This window comes from Bufo gargarizans, chromosome 2 (assembly GCF_014858855.1).
Source record: "Bufo gargarizans isolate SCDJY-AF-19 chromosome 2, ASM1485885v1, whole genome shotgun sequence".
NCBI classification, from domain to species: domain Eukaryota; kingdom Metazoa; phylum Chordata; class Amphibia; order Anura; family Bufonidae; genus Bufo; species Bufo gargarizans.
In genome coordinates this window covers 94,392,556-94,408,606 of record NC_058081.1, presented here as the reverse complement: position 1 = coordinate 94,408,606, position 16,051 = coordinate 94,392,556, and the positions used below count along the sequence as shown (strand labels likewise).

The 16,051-nt window shown below is 43.3% G+C and overlaps 1 protein-coding gene across 3 annotated transcripts in view; it reads left to right on the top strand.

The window, feature by feature from the left end:
- The window catches only part of DUSP11 (dual specificity phosphatase 11), a 35,173-nt gene that overhangs the window by 1,848 nt on the left and 17,274 nt on the right, over positions 1 to 16,051 (top strand). For all 3 annotated transcript variants that reach the window (XM_044279322.1, XM_044279321.1, XM_044279320.1), the window contains exons 2-5: positions 1,195 to 1,270; positions 1,355 to 1,486; positions 12,185 to 12,308; positions 15,365 to 15,425. In XM_044279322.1, coding sequence (XP_044135257.1) covers positions 1,195 to 1,270; positions 1,355 to 1,486; positions 12,185 to 12,308; positions 15,365 to 15,425 — 393 coding nt within the window. The remainder of the gene's footprint in view (positions 1 to 1,194; positions 1,271 to 1,354; positions 1,487 to 12,184; positions 12,309 to 15,364; positions 15,426 to 16,051) is intronic.

Genomic DNA, 16,051 nt, shown 5'->3' with positions numbered 1-16,051 from the left:
CCGACGCCCCCGTTGCTCCTAGAGCAGTGATGGCGAACCTATGGCATGGGTGCCAGAGGCAGCACTCCGAGCCCTCTCTGTGGGCACCTGCACCCTTGAAAAAGTCTATGGTGTGGTGTACCAATATGCCTTTTCCTGCCAATCAGCAGCACAGGGCGCACTATGAACAGCACAGGCAGGATGTTATAGCTAAATGATAAAGTACATGGAAGATATACTATACTGGACTGTAGGATTCGGGTTAAATTGCTGTGTTGGCACTTCACGATAACTAAAGGGGTTTTGGGTTACAGTTTGGGCACTCGGTCTCTAAAAGGTTTGCCATCACTGTCCTAGAGGCTCATTTGCATATATTAAAACATCATTTTTCTCAGCAATGCGGGCACATATAAATATGGGACCAACACAGATGCCTTCAGCTGCCAAGCGCCCATGTAACAGATCAGCCAGTGTCATGGGTACAAATCTGAGAGATGCCCGGGGGTTATCCGGTACGTTTATAGTGATGCCCTATCCTCAGGACAGGCCATCACTTTCCGATGGGCAGGTGTCAGGCCCTCGCCGATCAGATGTTGATGGCCTATTCGGAGGGTAGGCCATCAATATAATGAGTGGACAACTCTTTAAAAAAAAAAAATTTAAATCCTTTCATGGGATTAAAACAAAAAAAAAATTGAATGAAAGAAACACTAAATAAAGTACCAAGAAATGGAATCCTATACGTATTTGACCTGGAAGTGGAGGCGCCGTTGGCATCATAGATGGAGGAACGCTTCCAGGTGGAATGACCTCATCAGTGCGTGTGCAGTGTGTGGGAGATCTATCAAGACTGGCGCTTTCTGCATCGGTCTTGATATCCCCTGCGCTGCTAGTGGATACACCTGATGTATGACGAGGCTCATCCTCACAGCTGTCATAGACTTCTGGCTTCTTATGGCATAAATTAAGATAAATTTGTTGTAACGAATGGTCACACCCCCTTCCCGCCCTTGCCACACCCCCTTTAAGGAAAGTGGTGAGGGTGGCATAAAACCAAGAGATGTGAAAGTTTTTTAAAAACTCGTAGTTGGCGACTCTTTAAAAAATGTTTGCAAAGAGCAAAAAATTGCGCATGTAAGATGCTTCTGTCTGCGTTCATCTCTTTCCCTTTAAGTGATTTAGAGCGTGTCCCTTTTCTGCTTCCTTCCCTCGCAGGTGGACAGAATACATTCCAGTTGGAAAGCGCATCCCAGGAACGCGTTTTATTGCTTTTAAAGTCCCTCTGAAGAACGTAAGCTTTGTGTGGACAAATAACATGGCTCTTCTGATGGTACTTGCTGTATGGAGCTGACCGTGCCCTGTGCTTCTCCTTCAGATGTATGATAACAAGCTCTCACCGTGGCAGCGATTTTCACCTTCAGATCTCGTTAAGGAAGTCGCCAAGCAGAACGAAGAACTTGGATTGGTGGTCGATTTAACCTGCACCAAGCGCTACTATTCCCCATCGGTAAATCACCTGCAAGGGACTACTCTAGGTTCACTTCGAAATTGTCAGTCTGTATTATTCTGATCCTCCTACCTGCCCAACAGTGATTGTACCTGCGGAGGGACACAACCCCAACAGGTAACACCCACCTGTACCCTTAGGCCAGGGCTACACAACTACATATTGTCGCTGAAAAGTCCCGCAACAGTTTTTCTAATGATAGTCAGTGGTGTCACACTGCAATGTGCTGCAAGACGACAATCGCAAAAAATCCATCCAAGTTGGATTTTTGTGCCACTTTCGCGTCGCAGCATGTCCTAGTGCGACACCATTGACTATCATTTATAAAAAATGTCGCTGTGTAGCCCTAGCCGTACTGCAGACTGCTGGAAATTCATTTATAACTTTTAGGAGGAATAATAGAGGAACAGCACAACATAAGAGACATAAGAATAGATCAGGGATGGCCAATCTGCGGCTCTCCAGCTGTTGTAAAACTACAACTCCCACTATGTCCTTCTGTAGACTGTCCGGGCATGATGGGAGTTGTCGTTTTGCAACAGCTGGAGAGCCTCAGGTTGGCCATCCCTGGAATAGATGCTACAGAATTTTTATTACATGGGGAATACAAGTAGTTACTAAACCAGACATATCAAAGGAGGGGACACCTTTAAAGTGGGTCCCTGCGCCAATTTGGTGCAGCAGCACATGGTGACGACTGCAAGACTCAGCAGCCCTGCTATCAGGCTAAGCCCGAAAATGAGGCGCATTTGCGACCAGGGAGTACAGTAATTGCATGCCTCACTTTTGAACAGCGCTTTCAACTGAGGCACCATACTAAGATGCTCTTTTATGTCACTGACCCGTCTTCGGGATTACTAACGGCCCCAAAGCAGCCACAAACCACTGCAGTCTGCGGGCGTTGCCATATTTTAGGATGGCAAAAGGAATCGGAGGGGAGCTCACTGGAACGTGACAATGCCTGCTATACCACCTAGCTGCTTAATACAATTAGTAATAAATGACCGACTAGTTCTAAATATGCATCCATAGAATGTACATCCAACATCAAAATCATTTTAAAAAACGCTAAAAAATAAACATGTAGTAATGGTATGCCTTTATAAGCAAGTACTGCGGAGCTCTCGCACTACTGCCAGATAAATGTATCCCACAGCAGGATCGGGAGAGACTAGTAGTCGCTTTCTCGCTATGATGTTCTTAATTATTTTGCCATAGGGCTATTGTAGCCATGAGGTATATCAAATGTAGCGGTATAGTCCTACAATTCCCGCTTATTGAAACAATCCCATACAAAGCACACATGGCGGTCAGCTGGTTTTTCGGTCTCTATTTGATACACTTGGCAAATGGTACGGACAATATTTGCTGTGTTCAAACAGATCGTGATGTGAACAGCTTACCGGCATATCGCTGCTCTCGGCGTCGGTTAATACATACGTGGCTTTTGCCTGAATCGCAGCTGTCTTGCAGAGCGCTGTAACCTCAGTTGTAATATGCGCTTAGTGCACTGTTTTCTGGCGCATGCGTGTTGATGACTTGACCGCGCTGACTTTATTCCGTGATTGCGAGATTGCTTTCTTGATATAGAAGTTCGCACTCCGTATATATGCTGCTGTGTAGATTACCAAACGCGCTTCGGAACCGCACAGGTTTCTTCTTCAGTGGTTAGCAGTATAATGAAAGTAGGAAACACATAATTGTTTCTTACATAAGGACCAAGCAACTTTCAAAACCTGGACCAGACTGCAACCCCTGAATATTATTAGTTAAAACCTGACCTGGACTATGCTCTATATCCTTGTATACACCACACTCAAAAATACAGTTCCATGTTCAGACTACATCAATTGCCGCAGGTTTTCCTTGGTATCCATTTTCGTTCTAAAATAGTTATTTCTTGTTTCCTGTAAAAAAAATTAAACCCAGTGATTTACATTCTCAACTTTATGTGGGCCACTCTCTTCCATATAATGTTTCAAGCATATGAAGTGCTGTAGGATCCCAGTACAGTGCTGCCCATAATTATTCATACCCCTGGCAAATTTTGACTTAAAGTTACTTTCAGGGTACTTTCACACTTGCGTTTTTCTTTTCCGGCATAGAGTTCCGTCACAGGGGCTCTATACCGGAAAATAACTGATCAGGCATATCCCCATGCATTCTGAATGGAGAGTAATCCGTTCAGTTTGCATCAGGATGTCTTCAGTTCAGTCGTTTTGACTGATCAGGCAAAAGAGAAAACCGTAGCATGCTACGGTTTTATCTCCGGCGAAAAAAACTGAAGACATGCCTGAACGCCGGATCCGGCCTTTAAAATGAAAAAAAAAAAACGGATCCGTTTTGCCTGATGACACCGGAAAAACGGATCCGGTATTGCAATGCATTTTTCTGACTGATCAGGCAGTCAGTTCAGGCAACGGAACTGTCTGCCGGAATCAAGCAACGCAAGTGTGAAAGTAGCCTTATTCAACCAGCAAGTAATTTTTTGACGGGAAAAGACATAGGTGTCTGCCAAAAGATAATAAGACGACGTACAAGAGGCATTATTGTGGAAAATACATTTCTCAGCTTTTATTGACATTTGAGCAAAAAATATGATGTTCCGCACTGTGGAAAATCTCAGAGGATGTGGTCGGAAGCCAAAAGTGACACCTGTGCTGGCCAGGAGGATAGTTAGAGAGGTGAAAAATAATCCAAGGATCACCACCAAGGCCGTCCTGGTGAATCTGGGCTCTGCTGGTGGCAATGTCTCATGGCAGACAATCCAACGGACACTGCACACTGCTGGGTTCCACTTCTCCAGATAAGGCACACAAAAGCTCGCTTGGCCTCTGCAAAAGCTCTTCTGGACAAAGAAGACAACTTCTGGTCTTCTGTGTTATGGTCAGATGAATTTAATTGTTTGGTCACAATGATGTTTCCTTCATTTTGGCGTAAAAAGGGAGAAGCCTTCAACCCAAAGAACACCATCCCCACTGTCAAACGTGGTGGTGGGAACCTAATGCTTTGGGGGGGTGGGGGGGGGGGGTTTCAGCCAATTGACCAGGGAATCTAATCACAGTAAACGGCACCTTGAAAAAAGAGCAATACATGAGGATTCTCAACGACAACATCAGGCAGTCTGCAGAGAAACTTGGCCTTGGGCACCAGTGGACATTTCAGCATGACAATGACCCAAAACACACAGCAAAAGTGGTGAAGAAATGGTTAGCAGACAACAACATTAACGTTTTGGAGTGGCCCAGCCAGAGTCCAGACTTGAATCCAATTGAGAATCTGTGGAGGGAGCTAAACATCAGGGTGATGGCAAGAAGACCCTCCAACCTGAAAGATTTGGAGCTCATTGCTAAAGATGAATGGGCAAAAATACCTGTGGAGACCTGCAAAAAGCTGGTCTGCAATTATAGGAAGCGTTTGTTTGCTGTAATAGCCAATAAAGGCTTTTCTATCGATTATTGAGAAGGGTATGAATAATGTTGGACTGGACACTTTTTACTCAAATGTAAATAAAAGCTGAGAAATGTTTTTTTTCCCCCACAATAATGCCTCTTGTACATCGTCTTATCATCTTTTGGGAGACACCTATGTCATTTCCCGTCAAAAAATTACTTGCTGGTTGAATAAAAGTAACTAAGTAAAAATTTGCCAGGGGTATGAATAATTATGGTCAGCACTGTACTTGGATCCTATTCACATATAGCGATTTATGTTTGTCATTTTCTTCTTGCATATAATTGCAATTGAAACAAAGTAAAAAATATATATATGAAATAGAAAAACAAAAACTGGAAACAAAAAATGATACAAATATAATAAAAAATATGTAATAAAAAATGACTGAGGATTAGGGGTATCTCTAGTTGTTATAGGGCCAGTGGGAGGATGCAGGACATGTCGCTGCACTGGAAAACAGCCTGGCAGCGACATGCCGTGTAAACCTCACACTTACCCTATTCCAGAAAGCCCCAAATCTCAATTTCTGAATTGAGTCCCGAAGGTTCCATCGATCCAAATTCATAAATCTATTCTGGATTCGTATCTCCACATTTTTTAGATAAAATCTTCCCCCTCCCCCCCTTCCAATCTCTCTTCACTGATTGTATTGCTGCATATTTTAAACCTGTTGGATGATTGGCATGATATATATTAACCCCTTAAAGGACCTGACCGTACATGGCGCAGATGTCTGTGACTTAAGGACCAGCCCCCTGAATCTCACAGGCAAACAGGCTGTAAGGCTGGGTTCACACTTGAGCGTTGCGCAAACGCGCGTTTTTGACGCGCATTTTTATGCGCGTTTTTGTAATAGTAAACGCGCGTTTGACGCGCGTTTGTGTGATTCACTACAGTGTCCTATGGCCACAAACGCCCCAAAAGTCGCTCATGTACTTTTTGGAGCGTCGGGCGTTTTACAGCGCGATCGTACGCGCTGTAAAACGCCCAAGTGTGAACCATTCCCATAGGGAATCATTGGTTTCTCCTTGTTGAGCGTTTTACAGCGCGTAGGAACGCGCTGTAAAACGCTCAGGTGTGAACCCAGCCTTAGTGTATTACAATCTGTAATACACTTACAGCCAATGCATGATAATACAGATGTATTGTGATGCATTTTAAAGGGGATCACACCCCCAAAAGTTGAAGTCCCAGAGTCGTACAAAAATAAAGTTTACAAAAAAAAGCGTCCTTTTCCCAAAATAAAGTAAAATAAAATTGAAAAAAATAGGGGGGAAAAAAAGAAAAGTAGACATATTAGGTATCGCCGTGTTTGTTTCAACCGGCTCTATAAAAATATCACATGACCTAACCCCTTAAATGAACATCATCAAAAAAAAATTTTTTTTTTTTTTTTTTTTTTTTGTCACCTTACATCACAAAGTGCAACACCAAGCGTTTAAAAGATCCTGATCAGTCTGAAAAATGTCTGATCAGTCAGAAAAAATTACATCAGTTTGCATACAGTTTGGCTGATCAGGCAGTCAGTTCAGGCAACGGAACTGCCTGCCGGAATCAAACAACGCAAGTGTGAAAGTACCCTAAGACAATGGCCCAAAAACAAAAAATCTATGGCTCTCAGAATATGGAGAAAACAGAATTGTGTAAAACTTAAATAAATTAAAAAAAAAAGTATACATATTAGGTATTGCCACATCCGTAACGACCAGCTCTATAAAAATATCACATGATCTAACCCCTTACATCACAAAAAGTGTAATAGCAAGCGATCAAAAAGTCATATGCCCCCCAAAATAGTACCAATCAAACCATCATCTCATCCCGCAAAAATGATACCCTATCTAAGACACTCGCCCAAAAACGAAAAAAAATCTATGGCTCTCAGAATATGGAGACACTAAAACATGATATATATTATTATTTTTTGTTTCAAAAATGATATTATTGTGTAAAAAATACATAAGATATCCCCGCGTCCGTAACGACCAGCTCTATAAAAATATCACCTGGCCTAACCCCTCAGGTGAACACCGTAAAAAAATAAAAATTAAAACTGTGCTAAAAATAATTTAATTTTTTGGGTCACCTTACATCACTAAAAGTGCAACCAAGCGATCAAAAAGGTGTATGCAGTCGCCCCAAAAAAATTTAAAAAAACTACGGCTTTCAGAGTATGGAGACACAAGAAAAATCCTTTTTTTAAATGCTTTATTATGTAAAACTGAAACAACAACCAAAAAAAAGTAGTCCTATTTGGTATTGTCGCATCTGTAACAATCTGCTCTATAAAAATTCCACATGATCTAACCTATTTCTTGTTACCTTGCCTCACAAATAGTGTAATATAGAGCAACCAAAAATCATAAGTACCGTTAAAATAACTGCCACCTTATCCCGTAGTTTCCAAAATGGGGTCACTTTTTGGGATTTTCTACTCTAGGGGGGCTTTAAATGGGACATGGTGTCAAAAAACCAGTCCAGCAAAATCTGCCTTTCAAAAATCATATGACGTTCCTTTACCCTGGGTTCAGACCTGAGCGTTCTGAAACAAGCGCTCTGTATGCGCGATTGTACCGACGTTTACAATCGCGCATACAGAGACAAGCGAACACACATTGTCGCGCGTTCCCGCTGAAGTCTATGTACGGGAACGCGCGACAAACGCCCCCAAAAAAGCTCAAGAACTTGTTTGAGCGTCGGGCGTTTTACAGCGCGATCGTACGTGTTGTAAAACGCCCAGGTGAGAACCATTCCCATAGGGAAGCATTGGTTTCTCCTTGTTGAGCGTTTTACAGTGTAAACTGTAAAATCAGTTTTGTATACCTTGAGGGATGTAGTTTCTAAAATGGGGTCATTTTGGGGTGATTTCTATTATTCAAGCCCCACAAAGTGACTTCAGACCTGAACTGGTCCTGAAAAAGTAGGTTTTGGAAATTTTCTGATAAATTTCAAGATTTGCTTCTAAACTTCTAAGCCTTGTAACGTCCCCAAAAAATAAAATGGCATTCACAAAAAGATCCAAACATGAAGTAGACATATGGGGAATGTAAAGTAATAACTATTTTTGGAGGTATCACTATCTATTATAAAAGTTGAGAAATTGAAATTTGCAAATTTTTCCAAATTTTGGGTAAATTTGGACATTTTTCATAAATAAAAATGAAATTTTTTGACTCAGTTTTACCACTGTCATGAGGTACAATATGTAACCAGTAAACAATCTCAGAATGGCCTGGATAAGTAAAAACAGTTTTAAAGTTATCACCACATAAAGTGACACATGTCAGATTTGCAAAAAATTGCCTGGTCCTTAAGCCTCTTTCACACGGGCGTTTGCGCCCCGTTGCCGTATTGCGGACCGCATTCGCGGATCCGCAATACACGGGTGCAGTTCCATGGGCATTCCTCATCACGGATACGGACCCATTCACTTCAGTGGGTCCGGAGATGTGGAACGGAACCCTACGGAGTGCTTCCATGGGGTTTCGTCCCGTATTTCTGTTCCGCAAAAAGATAGGACATATCCTATCTTTTTGCGGAACGGCCGGATCGCGGACCCATTCAAGTTAATGGGTCCGTGATCCGCTGCGGCTGCCCCACGGACTGTGCTCGTGCATTGTGGCCCGCATTTTGCGGAGTCCTTAAGGGGTTAAAATGCTGTGATAAAGAATGTTTATCATATCCTTTTTAATATTGCTGATATGTTCTGAAATGCGGGTCTTTAGTAATCTTCCCGTACGTCCAATATATGGGCACTCCGCAATATATATTACGGCTTCACTATTGCATGTTAATGTTTCCTTAATTTCCCACTTGAACATATTGGCCTTAGATACTATAGTAGTTGTTGTGTTGTTTTTTTTTTGTCAAACTTAGTAGCTTTGCAATTACTACATACTCCGCAACGGTAAACACCCTTTAGGATTTCCCAAGGTGTGGTTATAAGCTTTTCTCTTTGACTTCTTGCTATGGGGGCTATTATATTATATATATTTATTAATATATTATTTATATTGGATATTTTTTTTATATTCCACATTATAGGGTGGAAATAGTTTAGATAAATGTTCTGCTTCCTTATCCTTCTTTATTGTTTGAAAAACGTTTGTCTTTTTAATTTTCTTACTTTGTTTACTGAATCGTTTAAAAGAGAGAGAGGATATATGTTCTCCAAAAATTGGGCCTTCATCAATTCCGCCTCTTTTTCAAATTGATTATCCTGTGTGCAGTTTCTATTGAGTCAGTGAAACTGGCTCAATGGCACATTCAGTAACCAACGGGGCAAATGGCAGCTAGTGTTTAATATAAAGCAGTTTTTTTTGCCACATATAAATTTTGATCCTTTTTATCTCTATATTTAGGTCCAAAAACTGTATTGCTTACTTTATACTAGATGTGAATTTTAAATGTAATTGATTACAGTTTAGGTCTTCTATAAACTTAATCAGCTCCTCTTGTGTACCCTGCCAAATCAAAATCACATTGTCGATATACCGCCGCCATAGCACCAGACTCGTCCCCAGCTAAGGCCTCTTTCACACTTGCGTTGTCCGGATCCGGCGTGTACTCCACTTGCCGGAATTACACGCCGGATCCGGTAAAACGCATATGAACTGAAAGCATTTGAAGACGGATCCGTCTTCAAAATGCTTTGTGTTACTATGGCAGCCAGGACACTATTAAAGTCCTGGTTGCCATAGTAGGAGCGGGGAGCGGCATACTTACAGTCCGTGCGGCTCCCGGGGCGCTCCAGAATGACGTCAGAGCGCCCCATGCGCATGGATGACGTGCCATGCGATCACGTCATCCATGCGCGTGGGGCGCCCTGACGTCACTCTGGAGCGCCCCGGGAGCCGCACGGACGGTAAATATGCTGCTCCCCGCTACACTTTACCATGGCTGCCAGGACTTTAGCGTCCCGGTAACCATGCAGAAAAAGCTCAACGTCGGATCCGGCAATGCGCCGAAACGACGTTTAGCTTAAGGCCGGATCCGGATCAATGCCTTTCAATGGGCATTCATTCCGGATCCGGCCTTGCGGCAAGTCTTCAGGATTTTTGGCCGGAGCAAAAAGCGCAGCATGCTGCGGTATTTTCTCCGGACAAAAAACGTTCCGTTCCGGAACTGAAGACATCCTGATGCATCCTGAACGGATTTCTCTCCATTCAGAATGCATTAGGATAAAACTGATCAGGACTCTTACGGCATAGAGCCCCGACGACGGAACTCTATGCCAGAAGAAAAGAACGCAGGTGTGAAAGAGCCCTTAGGGTACTTTCACACTAGCGGTTTTTTTTTTTTTGTTTTTTTTTCCCGGCGTTGAGTTCCGTCCTAGGGGCTCAAATCCGGAAAACAACTGATCAGTTTTATCCTAATGCATTCTGAATGGAGAGTAATCCGTTCAGGATGCATCAGGATGTCTTCAGTTCAGTCTTTTCAGAAAACCGTAGCATGTTGTATTTTTACCTCCGGCCAAAAATCCTGAACACTTTGACTGAACGCCGGATCCGGTCTTTTTCCCGTTGACTTGCTTTAACGCCGGATCCGGCGCCGTGTGTTCAGTCAAACCGGATCCGGCTTTTGCATGTTAAACCCGAAAAATGTGAAAAAAAAGTTTAAGTCCATAAATGGCGGATCCATTTTTTCCAATGCATTTTTTCATTGTGATCAAAATCCTGATCGGGATTCAAATGTAATCAGTTTTCACACGTCTTTCCGATTCCGGCGGGCAGTTCCGGTTGTCCCTGCTCCTAGAGGCTCCGTTCTCCCACCTCCTCTGGCCATGCCCTGCTACACTAGATTGAGAGGGCCAGGCAGCCTCGCACCGTTCTGTGTGAGGCAGCCGGCGAGCGCCCTTCACTCACTGCGCCTACGCCAAATACTGAACGGGACGGTGCAGGCGCGAGATTTACTGTAGGAGATCAACGCTGCCTGGCCCTGTCAATCTAGTGTAGCAGGGCGTGGCCAGAGGTGGGAGAACTGAGCCTCTGGGAGCAGGGGCAATGCTCCTAGAGGCTAATTAGCATATTATAAAAGTTATATTTCTGGAGTAATGGAGGCATAGATAAAAGTAGGAATAGGCTAGTTAGGTTCAGCTGACATTAGCACATCGCAAATGTCTGCTAGTTTAATAGGGTTAATTCTGGTGACAGAAACCCTTTAAGGGTTAATTAAATGCATTGGTGGCGCAACGCCCCCCCCCCCCCCCCCCCCCCCCCCCCCGCTCCTAGAGGCTAATTAACATATTATGAAAGTTATATTTCTGGAGTAATGGGGGCATAGATAAAAGTAGGAATAGGCTAGTTGTGGTTCAGCTAACATTAGCACATCGCAAATGTCTGCTAGTTTATTAGGGTTAATTCTGGTGACAAACCCTTTAAATACAAATGGCAGCTGTGTGATCGAGTCGGCACACGTCCTCAAAATGGGGAACGGTGATCCTGCCGAAACTCCGTTAATTAACCTTAAAAAAAAGCCGCGTTTCAGCACAATCCCTGTCATTGAGGCTGGGTGTCAGCTGTATCACACACGGCCTACATTTGTATTTAAGGGTTAATTATATGCATTGGTGGCACAGTGTTAACACCGCACCGCCCTCAGTATTATAATGTTAATTATTTTAATTGGTGGCCACAGGGTCGGGTCCCCTCCTCCTCAGTAATTGCAGTAGCAGTGGCAGCTTCCGATCAGTGCCCATGGCAGCCAGGACGCTACTGAAGCCTTCCATAACTGCCATGGTAACCTCCCTGCTGCTGTGTGCACAAAGCACAGGGCAGCAGGGAGAGTGTAAAGTCCTATTTACCCTAATAGAGCTCTATCGGGGTGAATAGGACAAGAGATTAAAAGATCCCAGGTTCTAGTCCCTAAGGGGGCTAATAGTTATTAAATAAAAGGTTAAAAAAAAAATATATATATATATTAAAAGTTTAAATCACCCTCTTTCCCAATTTTACTTATAAAAATATATAAACAAAAAAATAAAACTTTAGGTATCACCACATCCGAAAAAGTTTGAACTATTAAAAAATCTCACATGTGGTGAACACCGTAACAGAAAATAAAAACCGCAAGAGTTGCCATTTTTTTTTTTGTCACCTTGTCCCCACCCCCCCAAAAATGGGATAGGACTGTTCTGTTATGGGCCAGACGTTCCATAAAATGCGGAATGCAAATTGAATCAAAATGTTGGTATTGTGACAACCCTAATACAGAGCTTTGAATCATCTTCATTTTCTGTTATAGGAGTTGCCTAAAACAATTAAGTATTCCAAGATCTTCACAGTTGGACAGCAAGTGCCTAGTGATGACGTCATTGCTCAGTTTAAACGCATCGTCAAGCAATATCTAACGCAGAACTCTGATAACGGTAAGTCCTGTTCTGAACATACACCAGGCAGCAGGTTGGGTATTTGGGCTGAGAATAACTTCTGCATGACTGATAAAGGGTGGCATTGTCCAGTGATGCCAGATACGGTACATTCTACCCCAGTCGGCCATATCATTTAAACCACCTGCCTAATATTTGGAAGGTGTCCTGTAGGTGGCGGACTTGTGTTTCCAGCATATCCCACAGATGCTCAGATTGACATCTGGGGAATTTGGCGAACAAGTCATCACCTTGGACCTTTTGTGATCTTCCTCAAACCATTCCTGAACAACTTTTGCAGTGCGGCCTACTGAAAGAGGTCCCTGCCACTGGTGAATACCACGGCCTATAAAGGCAGGACTTTACATGCAGCGATCTCCTCTAGAGTATGGGGAGGAGCGATCACTAATGCCATACAGACTGGTCGTTTCCCAGCAGCCGATTGTGTGTAATGGCATGATCTGCTGTCGGACAACGATAATTTTATTATTTTTTTTGTGTGCACAAACGATCAGATTACCTAATAAATGAGCGTTTTGCTTGTTGATCGGGTAATCTGCAGTACATTCACACCGTCAGATAATCGCTAATATGTGTCCTATGCATTAGCAATATCTTTAGGACTCTGCCATTGTAAAGGGCCTTTAAGTTTCCCCCATCTTTAGGATCTGGGTCACTGTGTATTTGTTTGACATGCCACCAGATAACTTACTGTTGATTTCACTGGGAAATACTCGCCCAGTGGGTGTTTTCACAATGCTGGTTTAAAAATTGCTTCAGAAGTGGCATGTTACTTCCTCAGTGTTTTTGAGCCTGCCTTCCCTAATAAAGACAACGGGAAAAGGTAAGTTACCTTGATGAGTCGGAGGAGTATCCAGAGTGTGCTTTGTGGTGGTTATGAGGCCAAAAATGACCTGTCCTTAGAGGAAGGTTTCCCTTTCCCTGATCTGCCACTGATTTTTGTGCTGTGCATTTGCCATGTGAACATAGCCTGAGGTAGTGGATGTGTGTAAAAGGAACATCTACATAACTGCCAGTGCCCAAGGTTTCCCATCAGAACATCACACTGCCTCCACTGTACGTCCTGGTGCCATCCCTTCCCAGGTAAGTGAAGCCCATGTACCCAGCCATCCACATGATGTAAAAGAGCGTGTGATTCATCAGATTAGGCCACCTTTTTCCATTGCTCCGTGGTCTGGTCCAGCTCTTCTACTCACATGCTGATTGTAGACACTTTGGGCGGTGGACAGGACTATCATGGACATTCTGACCAGTGTGCCACTAAGCCGCCCCCCTCCACAGCAAGTTTAGAGCTTGTCCGTCCTTGGGACACTTTTGATAGGTATTTTCCTCTCTGCACACAAGGACATGCTGTTTCGGAGATGCTCTGACCCAGTCATCTAGCCATATTTGGGCCTTGTGAGAGTCAGTCAGATCTCTACATGCCTGGTTTTTATTTGGACACATCAGGGCACACTTGGATTCCCCCTTACACTGCCGTAAGACTCATCTAATTTATGACAAGGCATGCGCCTCGTCATAAATTAGATGCATCTATGGCAGTCCTTGCGCCTTTTGAAAAAACTATGCCAGTCCCTGGTTGGCATAGTGTTTTTTTTTTTTTTTGCCAACATGTTAACAGGTGTAAATGTTAGTACATTTTCCAGGGCTGAAGTCCCGACCCCGATGCGTCCCCACCCAACTGGCAAACGCGGTGTTAATCCGGCCATGCGACTAAATATTGTCACACAGCTGGTTAAAAAGGGGACTTTCGACTATTTTTCGACTAAAAGACTCGCAAGTCCCTTAGTAAATGTGCTCCACCAACTTCAAGAACAGATTGCTCACTTGCTGCCTGGTATATCCCACTCCTTGACCGGTGTCATTGCCATGAGATAATCAGTGTTATTCACTTCACCTTCCAGTGGTTTGAGGCTGGGTTTCCAGATTCAGAGCAGTTGTGAATATATTTTTTTGTTTTTTTAAATCCAGTAGAGTAGATATAAAGCTGCATGAGCCAGTCCCTAACCGATATCTGTAGTACTTATTGGTGCAGTGGAGAGTTTGGATGAGGATCAGGTTCAGGAACTGATGATAAATGCGCTATATATAGAGAGGAGTTAGATCATGGGATGTGATAGGCCTCCCTAAAAAGATGTGTTTTTACGGAGCGCCTAAAATTATGTATATCGTGATTTATCCTAATTTCTTGTGGTAGGGCATTCCAGAGAACTGATGCAGCTCAGGAGAAGTCTTGAAGCCGAGAGTGAGAGGTTCGGATTATGGTGGATGTCAGTCGTAAGTCATTGGCTGAACGGAGAGCACGGGCAATGTGGTAGACAGAGATGAGAGAAGAGATTCAGTTTCAGTTAGGGAGAGGAAATGATGTTAGAGACTGCGGAGAGACAGTAACTGATTTTCTCTGATACAGCAGGGGTGATGTCGGGGGTTGAAGTGTATAGTTGTGTGTCATCACCCTAGAGATAGTACTGGAAACCAAATCTGCTGATAGTCTGTCCATTTGGGGCTGCGTGGAGAGAGAAGAGGAAAGGAACAAGGACTGAAACTTGAGGCCCCCCCAATAGGAAGAGGAGAAGTGGAGCCAGCGAATGATATGCTGAAAGAGCGGTCAGAGAGATATGAAGAAAACCATGAGAAGGCAGTGTCCTTTAGGATAATATATTGGAGCATGGTGAGTAGGAGATAGTGGTCTACAGTGTCAAAAGCTGCAGAAAGGTCAAGGAGAATGAGGAAAGAGTATTCACCGTTGCATTTTGCTGCCAGGAGGTCATTTATAGGCAGTTTCTGTAAAATGTAGGGTGTGTAATGGATCAAGGAGAGAGTGAGCAGAGAGATATCAGCAAGAGTAGACTAGACGCTCCAGGAATTTAGAGATGAAGGGAATATTAGAAACTGGTCTATAGTTGTGCAGGATAGGCCAAGAGAAGGGAGCATGATCATAGTGGCAAGTGTCTTCATAATATAGGTTATTGTATCTTCTCTGGAGTGCCTTTCAAGAATGGCTCATAAAAGCATCATTTTTTTCTCCTTCACAGATAAACTTGTTGGTGTGCATTGTACTCATGGACTGAACAGGACTGGATATTTAGTTTGCAGGTGAGTGGAGTACTTGCCACCATAATTTTAGTTGCAACTTGATAGAATTTTATTGTTAGTGGAGTAATATCTGGCAGATGGTCCAGTTAAGCATTTAGGACGACCTCTCCTCCATGATTTATACCTTTTTTGTATTCGATCTTGTCATTTAAATTCTCTAACAGTGACAACCAATCAAACCACCTGAGGAGGTGGTTTTGGTGACCATGTCTGACCATAGACTGTACATAGCTGACAGCTGGCCAATAGCCATCTCTCACTACATGCACACTCCTCTTGTCCCATCATCCATGTCTCCTGAATGAGGAACACGGAACAAGCCACTGCTATTCCCTACAGGCTCAGGGGAGACTTAGGAGGCCCCTATACACATTAGATGGTCTCCTGGTCCTACAAAATCACCTTCTGCCGACATTAATGTGTATGGCCATCCTGATTTTGTGGGATGGCTAGAGCAGACTATTACCATGTAGATTGACTCCTCTCTCCATCTAAGGCTCTAGCTACATTTCAGCGATCAGTGTTAGTCTGAGCACTGATCACACTGATGAAAATGTCTAATATATAGCGAAGAAGGACCGGCACTCACTTGATATGAAGAGATGTTTATTCAAGGCATAATAGCA